This window comes from Molossus molossus, unplaced genomic scaffold, assembly GCF_014108415.1.
Source record: "Molossus molossus isolate mMolMol1 unplaced genomic scaffold, mMolMol1.p scaffold_m16_p_18, whole genome shotgun sequence".
In the NCBI taxonomy this organism is placed as follows: domain Eukaryota; kingdom Metazoa; phylum Chordata; class Mammalia; order Chiroptera; family Molossidae; genus Molossus; species Molossus molossus.
In genome coordinates this window covers 17,012,154-17,028,134 of record NW_023425353.1, presented here as the reverse complement: position 1 = coordinate 17,028,134, position 15,981 = coordinate 17,012,154, and the positions used below count along the sequence as shown (strand labels likewise).

General features: G+C 36.3%; 1 protein-coding gene across 12 annotated transcripts in view; it reads right to left on the bottom strand.

The window, feature by feature from the left end:
- The window catches only part of TASOR (transcription activation suppressor), a 59,212-nt gene that overhangs the window by 869 nt on the left and 42,362 nt on the right, over nucleotides 1–15,981 (bottom strand). For 8 of the 12 annotated variants that reach the window (XM_036267279.1, XM_036267268.1, XM_036267277.1 and 5 more), the window contains 9 exons: nucleotides 15,305–15,705; nucleotides 14,082–14,223; nucleotides 12,842–12,901; nucleotides 7,937–8,868; nucleotides 4,624–4,746; nucleotides 3,683–3,842; nucleotides 3,137–3,245; nucleotides 897–1,075; nucleotides 532–696 (listed from right to left, as the gene is read on the bottom strand). In XM_036267279.1, coding sequence (XP_036123172.1) covers nucleotides 532–696; nucleotides 897–1,075; nucleotides 3,137–3,245; nucleotides 3,683–3,842; nucleotides 4,624–4,746; nucleotides 7,937–8,868; nucleotides 12,842–12,901; nucleotides 14,082–14,223; nucleotides 15,305–15,705 — 2,271 coding nt within the window. Of the gene's footprint in view, nucleotides 1–531; nucleotides 697–896; nucleotides 1,076–3,136; nucleotides 3,246–3,682; nucleotides 3,843–4,030; nucleotides 4,516–4,623; nucleotides 4,747–7,936; nucleotides 8,869–12,841; nucleotides 12,902–14,081; nucleotides 14,224–15,304; nucleotides 15,706–15,981 lie in introns of those variants that run through there. The other 4 variants (XM_036267280.1, XM_036267269.1, XM_036267270.1 and 1 more) reach the window with 3 other exon arrangements.

Genomic DNA, 15,981 nt, shown 5'->3' with positions numbered 1-15,981 from the left:
CTTCACTGGATTACTTCTAAACTGGTTAGCTCTATCAAAAGTTTGATCTCTGCTTTTCATCGAAAACAAAAGTACATTTTTTATTTTACATAAAACCTGGAACCAAAGCAGAGGCCGTCTCACAAAAGACTAAAGCTGTGGATATCCCTACTGCTACTTTGTATTAAATTACTTGGTACATCTGGGGAGATTTAGTACCCCAATGCCAAATCCCCATATCTGGTGTCCTTTTAAAAAAATATAACCCCTTCGCTGACAACAGCAGCCAATAAAGCTTACAATATCCTCAAAGAGAAAATGCATACTCTATAGTATGCAGTCCACAGAAACTAGCAGCTTGTATTGATTATTGTTTAATAAATGAGCATATTTTGTGCATGCTAAGAATGATAAATTCCTTAAAACATTTCCCCTGAAGCTGTTTACACCGAGGTGAGTGGTTTCAAAATAGGCATTTCATTATATGAAAACAGCAAAACCATTCCTCTTTTCTGTCTGCCTTAAAGAAAATGAAAACTACTAAAAAGTTACCTGACTGCGACTCAAGATTCTCATTAGCACCGAGCAGTGGAAGGTTTTCTTCTGTGACTAAGTTGTGATAGCCCACAAGATTTTTAAAGTTTTGCATAAAGGCTTCAGCAGATGCAACTACTATTCCATTATCTGTGTAACTGGAGAGCATCTGGATATTCTTTTCTAAATTAAAAAGATAACATTCCAAGTGTAAAATACTTGAAAATGTACACGGACAAACGATGCCTGCTCCCAGCCCTCACAAAATTCTTTTCCCCACCTTTTCAAAATCATAGCTTAACAGTTAATACCCATTATAGCACCACAAAATCCTGTTACCCACATTCTATATTCATAGTAGAAAGCTGAAGATCACTGCTTACCTGTTAAAAAGACTATGTGTCGTTGCTGTATGTTCTGAGCCTGCAGTCTGATAAGGCAATCCAATTCTGGAGCATTTCGAGTTTGTGAATCACAATTGTGGTAAGACAAAATTTCAACCAGATGTTTCTTCTGATAGACATTCAGAAGTGTCAACAGACTAAGAGCTTTAGCATTCAATCTGTGAAATTAAGTAGTTCAGTATCTAGATCTTGCATTTCTAAAATTTACTGTGGAAGTTTTTGCTTCAAATTAAAACCATAATTTCTAACTTGAGGCAACTAATGACAACTGCATTACTTAGCCCACTGCCTGATGTAAGGGTGCTTCTTGGCAGAAAGAGTACAGAATTGTGCAACCCACAAGTAAATCCAGGGGCTTTCTGTAGAGGCAAAGCTTGAGGGTCAGCTATTAAGTGTAGACCAAAATCTCAACCACTCATTTACTTACTAAGTAACAAATTGCAATTCTCTTTAGTTTCCCTAATTTAGAACTTTAATGAAGGGCATAAATGAACATAAAAAATATAATCCTTTCTTCAAATAATACATGGCTCTAAGCTACTTTACCTATATTTCTATATACTGACTATACTATCAGGAAAAAGATGGTATTAACCTTGTACAAGTTACACCTTTTAGCCTCAGTATTGTTACCTGTTATATAAAGATAAGATTTAAAGATAAAGGAGGCTCAGTTAAAGATTTCGGTTCAGTTTCCAGTCAGGGCAGATGCCTAGGTTGTAGGTTCGATTCCTGGGTGGAGGGGGTACAGTATGAGAGGCAACCCATCAATGTTTCCCCAGCCCCCCTACCCCAACGCCTTCCTCTCTCTCTAAAATCAATAAACATACCCTCGGGTGAGGATTAAAGTTAAATACTTTAAAATTATTTAAGCATGAATTTCCCTAAGTGTGTAACCTGCAATGTCAATAAGTATTAGAAGAAATTTTTTGTGGTCTAAGTTTAAGAAATGCTAGTTGAGCCCTGGCTCTTTTGGCTCAGTGGTTACAGTGACGGTCCTGAGTTGCAGGTTTGATTCGGGTCAAGGGCACTACCTCAAGTTGTGGTTCGTCCTGGCCCTGGTCGGGGTCTGCAGAGGCAACCAGTTAGTGTGATGTCACTCTCATATGTTTCTCTCTCTCTCCCCCCCCTTCCTCTCCCACTCTAATGGTAAACAGAAAAATACCCTCAGGTAAGGATTAAAAAAAAAAAAAAAAAGACCTTAAATGCATGAATACCTTGTGTGGACTCTCTAGTAGTAAGATAAGTATCCCAAACTTATTTGATTACATAATTGTTTGTGGGGGCCTCTCCAAGTGATTGCTGCTCCACCCTGGCTGATGTGATTAGTGGTTAGAGTGTCGGCCAAAGGGTCAGGGGTTTGATTCTTGGTCAAGGGTACATACTTGGGTTGCAAATTTGATCCTAACCCGAGTCAGGGCACATGGGGAGGCAACCAATTAATATGACACATTGATGTTTTTCTCCTTCCCAACTTAAACTTTCTCTAAAAACAATCAATGAAAAAGTAACCTTCAGTCTAGCCAGTGTGGCTCAGTGGTTGAGTGCCCCATGCACCAAGAGGTTGCTGGTTCAATTCCCAGTCAGGACACATGCCCAGATTATGTCCTGGAGGGCATGCAGGAGGTGGTCAGTTGATCTCTCTCTCTCTCTCTCTCCCTCCCTCTCACTTCTTCCCTTTCTAAAAAAAAAAAAAAAAGTATCCTTCACAAAAGAACAAAAAAAGAGATTGCTGCTCCAAGGTTCACATTTTGAGAAGTGACTTCTGGGCATGTTAGAAATCACCTAATGAATGTCCTAATCAGAAGTCCCCTTATCGTGTTGAGATTAATCCTTGTCTCAGTAATTGTGATGTTGTTAGCTGCCTAAGTTAGCCCTCAAATGGAAGAGAGCCTGATCTAGCTGACATATACAGTTTAGTAAAAAATAAGTAAATACCGATTATTCCATTTTTATTATTATTCAAAACCCCCAAGTAGCAAAGATTAAACCAATTTTACCTATAGACAGAACCAGAATTTCTACCTAAACAACATCACTTGCAAATAGGCTAGAATAATTCAGTATCACATTCCCTTATGGCTGGCTAAGGACATCTGTGAAAACTGAATAGCATCCATAATGTATAAATACATAGAAATTTAGAAAGAAATGTTGTCAACATACACACACAAAGTGTTAAATCAACAACCATTATATAGTTATTTTCGAAATCTTACCTGCCCAGTTCTTTTAGTTTTTTCTGAAATTTACAGTGGACTTTCCATTGCCATTTTCCTTCTGGAGTACTAAGTTCTTCGAGGAATGCCAAAAAATTTTTAAGGTTCTCTGTTCAAGATAATGAAGTTGATTTTAAATTCAATAAATAACAATTACCCAAACTTAATTATGGAAGAAGAGTATGATGATATTGTGTAGAAATATCCTATGTATTTTCTTTCTCCCTGTCCCCAAAGGAGACAAATCTATATACTATCTTTTAGATCTAAGAACATAACTTCTACACATTATAAAAAAGAACATAGTGATAATAAACCAGAAGTGATCCAAGCACAGTAAGTGTAGAGAGCTCTGCTTTGTATCAAATTTAGAGAAAATTGTAAAGACTAAGAATGGGAAATCTGTATAAAGCTTGAGAAAATGATGGAAATGTACAAGTTATGTGTGATTGGCTGAACAAACAATATGTTAAAAGTATGAGTCATCATTGAGAAAAACCTAGACAAGACAGAAGTTACATGCTCAAAAGAATGCATACATCTTACCAATTGTGATAACTTCTGGATTTAGAATGGAATCATCAGATACAATAAAACCTCCAGATACAAATAATTCATTGTATGTATGATTTTTAACATCATCCAGACTATCAACACCAGCAAAACTAACGCAGGGGAGCTTCTTTAAAGTCACCAAGCCAGGTACCTAGTTAAACACCAAAATAAAAACAGAAATAAGGATAAGGGAATGAACTGACTCTAACGTGAAGTAACCTACAAGAAAAGTCTAACAAAATGCACTGTGGCAAACCTATATTTGTGAAAGTCAAGCACAAAATAATATTCCCAACATTATTTCCAAATATAAAAACCAACATTTATGTAATGGGTACCTACCATGAACAGAGAACACTCTAAAGAAAGGGCACAGTAGACCTGGAATCACAGAATGAAAAATGCTAACCTGTCTAGCCCTGTGAGTCTAGTCAGAATTCAAATGATGGCAAGAACCTATGTACTAAACAGTCAGGAAAGGCTTCACAGGGCAGTAGGACTTGAGAGAGGCTCCTAAGACTAGATGGGGTACCTTCAAATCCAAGGGAAAACATGACCCATTTGGCAAAAGCGGTAAAAATAGGTTTTACCTGGGATATACAAATGAAGATGACAACAATATAAAGAGAGTCAACAGACCCATTGACATTCAAGGAGTCAGTATTCTTAGTCTTGACTATTTGAGTGATATGGAAGGTCTGTGATGTGCCGCCATTTAAATTTTTGCAGGGGTACAAACTTGAATCTCACAAGCTGATTCACAGTAGGGTCGTTTAGGTCTCAAGCCTAAACGTCCAAACCTTGAAGTTTTATCTCCTTTAAAGCTGATGAGGATATTTTAAAAACAAACAGCTTTAGTCTCAAAAACAAGATTTTAAAATAAGGTTGTTTTTATTACCAAAGTAAGTAGTAAATTTTACTTAATAGTCTACCTTGTGAATGAAACCTGCAATGTCTTCATTTTGAATAATAATTAATAGTTTATCTAATTTTGATCTTCTTTCCAAAAACTGTTCTGGATGACATTCTGTATTGCCTAATTTGATAAGATATTCCTGTTAAAAAAAAAAAAAAAAAAGCTAAGTCAACATTAAAAAGCTTTTTTGCAAACATCCATTTAACACTAGAAATGCAATATAAACTGATAAACATAAACTTAAGCTGGATCTAGGGACCTCAGGGATCATCAGGTCTGCTCTTATTGAATGTAAAGCTCAGAGCTTAAATGGTCATGGTCACAATGTCACAATGCTATGCAATCAAAGCCAAGTAAATGCCAGTGTGCGATAAGAGAAAGAACCATAGGAACAATGGCTTAGGCCAGATTCTTAATCCAGCTCCACTGCTTATTCTGAGCCACTCAGAGCCCAATCATTAACCATTTCATGACTCCCATTTTCCTTTTCTTTCAAAGCAGGCCCTTGGTTATTTGCAGCAATGCTACTGGTATACTCCCTTCTGAGTTACAAACCACTTTTCCACCACTGTAGCTCATTTAATTCACAGTAGCCCCAAAATCTTTTATATGTAGCTCCAGGATGTACAGTGGTATTCACACACTACAATTAGCCACGTCTGTCAAGTTTACACCTTCAAGCAAAACAGACTCCCATCTAATACCTCCCTCCAAAGGACACAAGGTAGAACTCCAGGCAGAGCTCCCTTGATGATGGGATTCTGGACTCTAAAACAAACTGCAGGATCCTGGAGGTCACATTCCTCATTTCACAGATAAAGAAGCAAATTAATTTTCTCAGGGTTGGCAAGGCTAATTAGATAAGTGTAAATCTAAACCCAGCTTACCTCACAACCAGTCTATACTGGTCTTTCAAAAGCTGTCTACCTACAAGTCACACCCAACGAGGATGTTTCTGTGGAGCCCCAAACTAAAGAGGCAACATCTACTACACTGATTTTGATCTAACATGTAAAACTTCTGTGAAGATCTCAGATCAGCTGAGAGTCCAGTAATGAAAAGGTAAATTATTGTCAGTTCTACTTATAATTTTTGGTCTGTCTTTTTACATTAAGAACTTTAAATGAGAGTTCATTTTAGATAAGACAGTTTAACTCATACAGTAAACCCTCAATTCTGCGGACCTCGATTTAACGGACTTTGGATTTAACAGACAAAAATTCTAGTCTGTATGTCACGTGTGAAAATTAAAACCATTAATTTTTAAATGACTTTAACCAAGAGTTGCTTATACTTTATAGGTTACTTTTTGGTTATTAATTCACTGTTATTTTAAACACATTCTAGCAAACAGGCCATATGTTGGAAACACACAGTAGTTTCACTGACATAAATATTACATATCTACAACTGTAGTCTATATATTGAAATCCAAGAGTCACCACTTGTAAACAATGTTCAGCAAATAATTAGCACATGATCACACTGAACTGCGTGTGGTAATTGGTTCTGCCGTTGCCTGGTGTGACTTTCTGTAGCAGTTTTATCTCATGCTGGCCTATATTCCCAATGCAGTAAGCCACACCCGAGCTATGTACATTTGTTTACTTGTGGTGACTGGTGAATGCACACATTTACTAGACCTATTCAGTATAAAGTTAAAATTACCATAATACATATAGAAAACTTTTCCGTAAAATTAAATTTTCCATACATAATTTTAATTATATAAACATGTCTATGTAAGTAAAAACAGGTAAACTCATATGTCAATTTTTTTAACATATGCATTCAGAGAACCTACTTTATTATATAATGGACTTTTGGCTTTAATGGACACCCCCACTCCCGAATTAATCCATTATATTGAGGTTTTACTGTACAATAACAAATCAGTTTGACTCCAGAAATATTTAGGAAGCTTAAAATTTTATTCATAGTTTTTATTCTTTGTAACATTTTGCTGGAAATTTCCCAATGGATATTGATTAAAAGAAGTCAAGTGCCAATCTGATTTCCTATCAGATTTGTAAAACACAGAGCATATTTTTTTCTAAACAGAAATGCCACTTATTCTATGTCAGAATGAATTTAAAGCATCATTCATAAGTAAATGTACTTCCTATAAACATGTTATAATCAGTTTAAAAATGTGGTGGGGGAAGGTGGAGTAATGCTGAATACACTAAGACCTGTGCCCAACCTATTTTCTCATCTAGCCCCATACCAACATGCAGTTAAAGCTCCAAAGAGTACCATGCTTGGGCACATGTTGCTGGAGGTGAAAAAAAAAAGCTCTATGTTCAATCATACAAGGTAAAATGCAACCAAGGAATTCCTAGCAAGTCTGGTTCCATCTTCCCAAAAGACCACAGGGAACTGGAAGATACACTGAGCACTCTGCCTCCTCCATTTCCCTGCTCTTCTGTCTTCATGGGCACACCACATGAAACATGCTGACATCAACAAGGGATCCCAAAATTGACAAAGGCTCAGAACATGTCAGCAGCATGGAGTTTCTGGGCCACTCTGGGCTTATGAGCCATTTATTTACAGTTTCTTCTGTTTCCTCTTACAAAACAATCAGAAACTCATCGTGGTAATTAAATTCCAAAAATGGTAGCGGGCCTTTATTTTAAAATCTAAGGCATTCCTTAGGAATTAATATCCCATAGTTTAGTAAATACTAAATGCTTAATATTAAACCCACAGAATTATAATTTACATAACTATTATTACAAATTTTATAAATCTATGTCCAACCCTTTATGTACACTCAAATACATTTTTTTTTTTAAATAAAAAATGCTCATGTACTCTAACCAGTAGAAAAAAATATACCTTGCAGTGAAGAATCTTTCATAATTAGGGAGTCTTTCAGGATCATATTTTTTGATCAATCAAGGCTGTAGGAAACCCTGACATGACCAGGTATAAGAAACACCAAGATATATTATCATTAGGTTATCCCTGGACAGTTTCATTTTTCTGTTTGACTGATAAACCCCGTGAGGTAAACACTGACAACTTCCTTTACTCCTCCCCATCATTAAAAACCTAAGTACAAAACATTTAAAATCTTTGAACAAAAAGTTTAAAAGTATTTGCAGTATATAACAATGGTCTTTAAAATAACACTATGAAACAAGATTCTAAATTCTAAGATATTTACATCACGTTTTCAATTTAGTTGAACTTAAGACTTTTACTCCACTCTGCATTAAATTATGAAAAAATATATAAAAAACAAAAAAAATTATTTTCTATAGAGGTCAGACCCAACATGACAAGTTAATACAACATAACTATAAACTTCTCATTTAGTTTACCTTTATTTCTTTACAGAGCACGCTTTCTTCTTCTTCATGAATATAAAATTTCACAGTATTTTTCTGGACATCTTTCATGATTTTAACCAAACTGTTAAATACTTCAGGTTCTAACTTGCTTATAAAATTTGAAAGAGCTGGTTGGGCAGAAATGTTTACATCACTAGGTGATTTTGTTGTCTCTCTTTCTTCTGGTTCCTGAGCAATATCATCAGGTACAGTATGATCAGAAGTCACCATTAGCTCTGTGGCATGGTGTGGCTGGTTTACTTCTACTTCAGTTAAACTCAAAGCTGAAGAAGAATGCTGTTCATTTGAGTTGGTGTTTTTCAAAGTATCACTACAAAGTGGTTCAGGGTGGTGTTTACTGTTGAAGTCACTTGAGGAAACTGGTATGACATGTCTTCCTAGAGGATTCAATGCTATCTTAGTACCAGAATCGTTAAGACTGACTGATGGCAAATTTCCACTCTTGGCTGATGCTTTGATAATAGCATTTAGTTTCTCATGCAAGCCATCTACAAACTCCTGTATGCCAGCTTTGGAAGTCTTAGAATATATGAACTCAGAAAGTCGTTTTATCTTCTCTTGTGTTGAAAAGATAGGTGTGGAAGTTCTACTGACATATGAAACATTCTTTTGCTTCAAAATCTCTTCTACTTTCCTAGAAAAGAGATTGTATTCTCCTAACACTGTCCTCTCTGTGGTTTCGCTCACTGCAGGCGGCTCTGCTGCTGGCACACACTGCTCCTCCACTGTCACCACCTGACCTGTCAACACGTCATCCTCAGTGGTGCCCTTTAGTGTGTCTGTAAATGGAGAGGATGGAAACTGGTAATCAGAACTTCTCTGTCTACTTATTACCCGGGGGTCGTTAGGAAAGGCCTCCTGCGGTGGCAGATACACCAGTTGTTCTTCTGGTGATTTCACACCTATATAGGAAGAGTTTATTATTATAAGAGCAACTCAAAATAAAGTAGCATCTGAAAAATAAACTTATAATTGAGAAAAAATTTCAGATCATTAGAAATAATTATGCATTGGAAGGTAGAATAAAAATTTCAAATAATGGTGTGAACAGGGTCAATTTGGCATCAATACAAGTTAAGTCATTTGCTTATTTCTGCTGCCCCACCTTTCTGTCTGACTTTAATAGACATGTTTTAATCAGGATGGTCAGTTGCAACAGCTTGTTCAACCCCTATGTCCTCTGTCAAGTAATGTCTACTATAGTAATATAGTCTTGATATGAAAATTTGAGGGAAAGGTAGTTGAAAGAATGCCAAACTGAAATGATGTGGGAATAATTTCCAAGTTAAGAAATGCATTCATAATGTAGGACAATTAATTTTATATTTTCAGATTTACTTTTTCACATATGGGGCTGCTTAGTGGATATCCTACAGTGTTAGGGATTTCAATTTATCATGGGGAAAAAGGCTTAATAATACAGGAGAGAACATATTTCAAAGCTGCATTAAGAGTAACATTGTTTTAAAAATATTTTTTCTTTATTGATTTTAGAGAGAGGAAAGGAAAGGAGAGAGAAATGTTGATGAGCAAGAACATCAATTGGCTGCCTCCTCCTGCATGCTCTCCACTGGGGACTGGCCCACAACCTGGGCATGTGCCCTGGCTGGGACCAAACCGGTGACCTTCTGGTGCTTAAGTCGATGCTCAACTAGTGAACCACACCAGCCAGGCAAGAGTAACATTTTTTATAGTGCTTTTTAAAGTATTTTTATTTTGTTTCGAAATAATTCCAAGAGAAATCACAATAGCTAATACCCCATAAGAGATAAAGAGTTCATTTAAGCTAGTTAATGCTAATAGAACTAGTTAACTTTTTACTCTTGATAACTAGATCAACCCATAAGATCCTAATTCCTCCCTGCCCACAAATCCTAAATTCTAACACAATTACGTTTTTGAAATTACATTTCAAAACAGGTACCCTAAATCCCTTTTAAAAAAACAAGGAGAGTCTGGCCAGTGTAGCTCAGTTGGTTGAGCATCCTCCCCTGTACCAAGAGGTCGCCAGTTGGATTCCTGGTCAGGGCACAAGGTGGGGGGGGGGGGGCAGGTATTCCATCCCTGGTAAGGGATGTGTAGAAGACAGCAGAGATCGATGTTTCTATCTCTGTCTTTAAAAAACAACAACAAAAAACAATAAAAACGTATTTTAAAAAAGTAAAAACAAGGAGAAAATATCTGTAACAACCATTTAATACTATATTTTAGGACAAGAAAAAAATTGTGATCTTCGCCTAGATCAGTATTACACAATTGTATCCTTTAAAAATTTACTAATTTTTCTTAAATCCTCACCTACATTCCATAACAAATTGCTATTTTAGTATATAAAATGGTACCTCTAAATTAGAAAGTCCAGGTTCTAGTTTTCAAAACTAAAGTACTTTAAAGATATAGTGAATTCCCTATCCACTCAGGTGTAACGGCATGCCCTCCTGACACAAAGTTCTGATTTTACCCACACTCACACTTTCCTAAAGGTTAAAACAGCCTCAGCAGCAGTCAGCTTGTGACATTTCTCTATCAACCCCAGTGATTACCGTGAACCATTATAATCATTAACTGCTGCAAAGGTACCAGCCAGCAGGGTAAAAAGACCACAACAGGTTTGTAGGTGGGAAAAGAGTAGGGGAGCAGAATGTCCAATACCATGGTAAAGATTACAACTGTATGAACTGATAAATCAGAAAATTCAAGTTCTAGAAAATAACTCAGTAATAAGGAATATATCCTTCTTAAATTTCAATATGGGGTTTAGTGTACATATAAAATGTTTGGGCTACAAGTGGGAGACTTACTTTTTGAAGTATTTTTGTACTTCTTGAATTATGTACCATGTCAAATGTCTGACTTGTTTTTAAATAAAAAATTTAAAAATTGTATCTCATGTAACAAATGGGTTGCCCTGGCCAGTTTGGCTCAGCGGTTAGAGCGTCGGCCTGCGGTCCAGAGAGACCTGGGTTCGGTTCCCGCTAAGGGCATGTACTTCGGTTGCAGTTTGTCCCCGGCCCTGGTTGGTCGTGCGGGTGGCAGCCACTCGATGTGTCCCTTCACGTCGATGTTTCTCTCTCTCTCTCCCTCCCACTCTATCTGTACAAAAAATGGAAAAATATCCTCGGGTGAGGATTAAAAAAACAAATGGGTTGAGGAGGGCCACCTATAATTTAAAAATTTCTGACAAATCCATTTTAAAAATGTGCTCTCGCTGGTTTGGCTCAGCAGTTAGAGCATCAGCTCTTGGACCAAAGGGTCTCGGGTTTGATTTCCGGTCAAAGGCATGTACACGGGCTGTAGATATGATCCCCAGCCCTGTCTGTCTCTCTCTCCCCACCCACCCTTCCCTCCTTCCTTCCACTCTATCTGAAAATCAATGGAAAAATAGCAAGGGTGAAGATTAACAGCAAAAACAAAAGCAAATTATCACTACCTAATTTTATTTTGCACAAATTTCCCCTATATGATTTTGATTAGTAGGTTGACTTTATTTTCGAAATGTCTTCAATAAATTATTTAAAAGCAACACATGTTAATATACATAATAATGCATATTTTCTACTGTCATTCAAACACTGCAGTACTTTGATTTTAAAGGGAAAAGGGAGTGGTGAGTTTGCATCATTCAGATATTTATACTTTCAATCACAAAATAGGAAGATGGTATGCTAAATAAGAGGACTGCAGATGCTAATGGAGTATTTTTGAAGCATATACAAGATACCTGCTGCTCCTAATGAGAAAGAATTATTGATAGAGATAAAACACAGGTAAATCCCAGACATAATGTTGAGAGAAAGACCTAAAAACAAGACGACATGTAGGTCCCATGTAGCTTAAATTCAAGAACAGCTAAAACTAATTATGGTAAAAGACATCAGATTTAGTGGTTACTATTGGGGCAGGGAGATGCAGAAGAAAGCCTCAGGTGCTACAAGTGTTCTACACGTTAATCTGAGTTGTGTCACATTTAAACGTTTAAGTGTGTCTATAATATACAAATATATGTAAAAATTCACAGAGCTGCATACTCAAGATTTGTGCACTTCTGTCATATATTTATTCTTCCTTTCTTAAATCATCTTTCCCTAGGTAACATAAAACTTTCTTCAAGAAATTCTTTAACTAAAAGTCTTTTTAATTTCCAAGAGAGGAATAACTGTAAAGACCGACTAAAATTCAAAAGTCATTTAGCTTTCCTTCCCCCCAAAAAACCACTTAAGATTTCTGTAGGTGTAAGATCAACAAAATGAAAAAAAACCCACCATCAAACTCTAAGCAAGAAAACAATGACTATGATCGTACAGGAATGTTGAATTGACTGAGCTCAGACAGATCTTTTAAGGCACCCACTGCAACTAGCTAATCGTTACTATCTGTAAATGTTTCTGGAATCTGAAAGTTTCCTTATCTCTAATTTACATTATCTGAGGAAATTAGCTTTACAATTAGAAGAAGAAAAAGAAGAAGAATTGGGTACAAAAAAGTCAAGATTAGGAATAATGTGCCTAAAAGGTAAATGGCCTCACCTTCACATATTATTTTTAATTTAAGAGAAACCTGAAAACTGCTTCTCATAAAATAACCCACAGAAATGGATTAAGAAAAATATTCTGGTCTTCCCAAATCATCATATCAGATAGAATTGACTGTAGGTGAAGAAAATGTAATCTCTATAAATATGTAGTGCTTCTTTGAACATATTCTTATAAGAATATTTGACACAAATCAATTAATGATATAAGTATAAATATACTATTCAAATTTTCTGTAATTAACAGAACTTAAATTGGCACTCTATTGATGGAAGGCCAGAAATGCAAGTAGCAATTCTGAAGAAGGGCCCAGTGGAAGAAAAAGCAAAGCGAGCCTTCTCACCTGGTGTTTGTTTTTCACCATGTTTCCCCAGCTGGTCTTCTGGGCTTCTTGCATTCCCTCCTGACAGAAAGCATCCATTAGATTTGTAGACTCTCTTCAGATATAGGTCATACCTATTAAGCACCTTTGAGACAACCCCTAATGCTAACAAATCCAAGTACTCCTTATTCTGCCTAAAATAATCCTGAAGGGTCACTCAGAAATGGGAAATTGCTTCCCTTTTTGGTCAAGTGATGATGAAATATCAACACCTAGATGTTGTGCTTTCAAATGGCTCTGAACATTAACTGTAAAGATGTCTAAATGAAAAATGGTTAAGATAATCACCTTGCACCCATTACTTCCTTATTCTGTTTCTCCAACTCAAGCTGACATCTCCAGCTCCTAAAGGAAAAGCAGTTGCCTCTCTACCTTCATTTCTAGGCCTCTTGCCCTCTCTATGGTAAGGTACTAAGTAGAGAATGGTGCTGAAGCCCATGGAAATTCATCAAAATTTTAGAAATTCTTTGCAGAGTCCTTGGAGGTCTCAGTAGCTTCTAGGTCCCAAGTCAGTCTACTTTTTTAGCAAAAAGCTGTTTTGTTTTGTTTTTTTCTTTTCAAAGTTTAAATAAACGTCTAGAAATAGAAAAGATGTCCCTGGAATTATTTCCAAAAATGCTTAGCTAACAAAGATGAGTAAGAACTTAGAATATTAAGAGCACGGATGTGTGTGTGTGTGTGCGTTTCAGAGAAATTAGAATACTACAAAATGATTTTTCACATTTGCTAAACTATTCTTACCCCATGGTTCAATAAAGCTTTCTAGGATATTTGCATTTGATCATTTCTCCACAATGATCCAAGTTCTCTAAGATAATCCAGTCTTAAGAAATCAAATTTCTTTTAAATAGATGAACCTCAGTATGACCACTTCTTAGATGACAGCTTATCATTTGAGCACACAAAATTTACTTGCTGTCCAAAGACCATCATTTCATCTCACCTCATTAGAAACTGAATTACTGCCAACAATTTTCATTTGGAAGTTTGGATGCTAAACCCCATATGGAGAACATGCATGTTTTAAATCCCTATTTTTAATAGAGTTTTTTGCAGATACTTGGTGATGCTCAAAATAAGACAATGAAGATGTCAGAACCAAGTAAGACAAAGCTCCTAAAAGTGGAATCTAGAAACCCTCCAGGAAACTGGTCCCTAAGTAAAATCAAGCAACCCTAATTCCCAGTACACTTGTTCTTACCTGTAATTGGAATCAGTTTCCAATGTATTTCAGTCTCTTCAACATTGTTTGACTTAGACTGTTTATGGAATCCATGTTCAATGGGAATGGTGGGACACAAACTGCAATCTTCAAAATTATTCATGCTAATTAAATTTTGATCCTAAAAATTAGAGGACATATTCAATAACTTTCTTTTCAATTAATTTTAGTGTCAAGAATAAACTATTTTTGCACAACAAATTCACAACCTTCAATCTGAACATTGAAAGTCAGTCAAATCAATATGGTAAAATTATAATACTCTAACCTCAAAGTAAAACACATTTTCCTTCAAAGTATAATTTGATTTTGATTTAGAACTGAGATTGGTAAACTTCTTTGGTAAAGCACCAAGTACTTTAAGCTTTGTGAGTCATATATGCAGATACTCAACTCTGCCACTGTAGTGCAAAAGCAGCCACAGGCAATACCTAAACAAATGGGCATGGCTCTGTTACAACAGGACGTACAAACACAGGCAGTGGACCCATGCCCCCATCAGCCCAATTTAGAGTATTAAATATGTTAGGAAACGTTAACATAAGTTAGTTTCTCAGTGCCTACTTTACACATCCCCCTAAGTGAGCCTCCTGCCATTATCCTCCTCCTAAAACAAATATCCAAAAACCACATGGAAAAAGGTTGGGGACATGCATGATTTTTATTCAAAGGCAGGGAAGAGAAAATAAAGGAAAGAGTAAATTAGAAATAAGCCCTTAGGAACAGGGTGCCATCCTAGCATTGTTCCGCAGTGATGCAGCCACTTCTTGGGGGAAGATAAGGCTACTTCTCAGCTAGAGATCAGTACTCTAAACACATATCAAATAAACTGGATACCCTGTCAAGCAAGGCTGAGTGTCACTTCAGTGGTAATCCTGAAGACCACTCATTTTCCATTCCTATTTGTATAAGAAATACAAAATACCTAACCTTGTTTATAAACTAATGCACTGATTTTAGTCACCTCATCTGCTTCACCTATGGGTTACGGTGGTACCTCCAGCAGAAAGCCAATGTTTTGAGAATTCAATTTTATTATGAAACGATATGGAACTCCTAAAAAAATATTTCTAAAAAAGACTGTCTAGCCCAACTTTATCACAATAGGTGAATCTTGGGAGAAAAAACTCATTGGCGCAAATCCTCTCTTGCACACACACATTCACAAAAGCAAACAATATAACTGAAAGGTATATGCTTACTTCTTTTAAATGAAGTTTATGGTCAGTGCCTACTTCACTGGTAGAAACAGGATACTTTATGGATGATATCTCAGCTTCTAGCAATGGGCTCTGAGGACCCTTAAAATGTGCATTTTCAATTTTTGCACAAGTAAGCTGCTCATATTCTTTCTTATCTGGGTTAGAATTCAATTCATATTCATGTTTTTGCCTCAGCTCTTCATAGGCACCATCAGCGCTTAATCCTAAGGCTTTGTTGACAGTATCTGTCAGGGACACATCAGAATGGCGTGCATTTGCTAGTGTTTCTGATAGCCAATTAAACAGTCTATGAATATCAGCAACACCAGAGTTAGACGTATCCTGCTGCTGCAGTCTCAAATCAGCATCATGCCCAAGTGAGCCAACAGGCTGTGGAGACTCTGAAGGGAAAAGAAAAAGAAAAAGTCATCTCTTAAAGTAGAGTTTGGAAGGCTAGCATAAAATTTTTAATTGAATATACCTAGAAATTAACTTTCATAAGATACTTAAGGCAGGAACTCAATCAAACCACTAGCTTAGATTTTACATGTACTGTACATGCATCCCTTCCTCTACAAATATGGATGGTTCTAAACTTTTGCACATAGGTCAAAATTCCCATTAAATAAGAATTTACTTACATAATTTAAAAAATCTATTAATGGAGAAATGAGCTC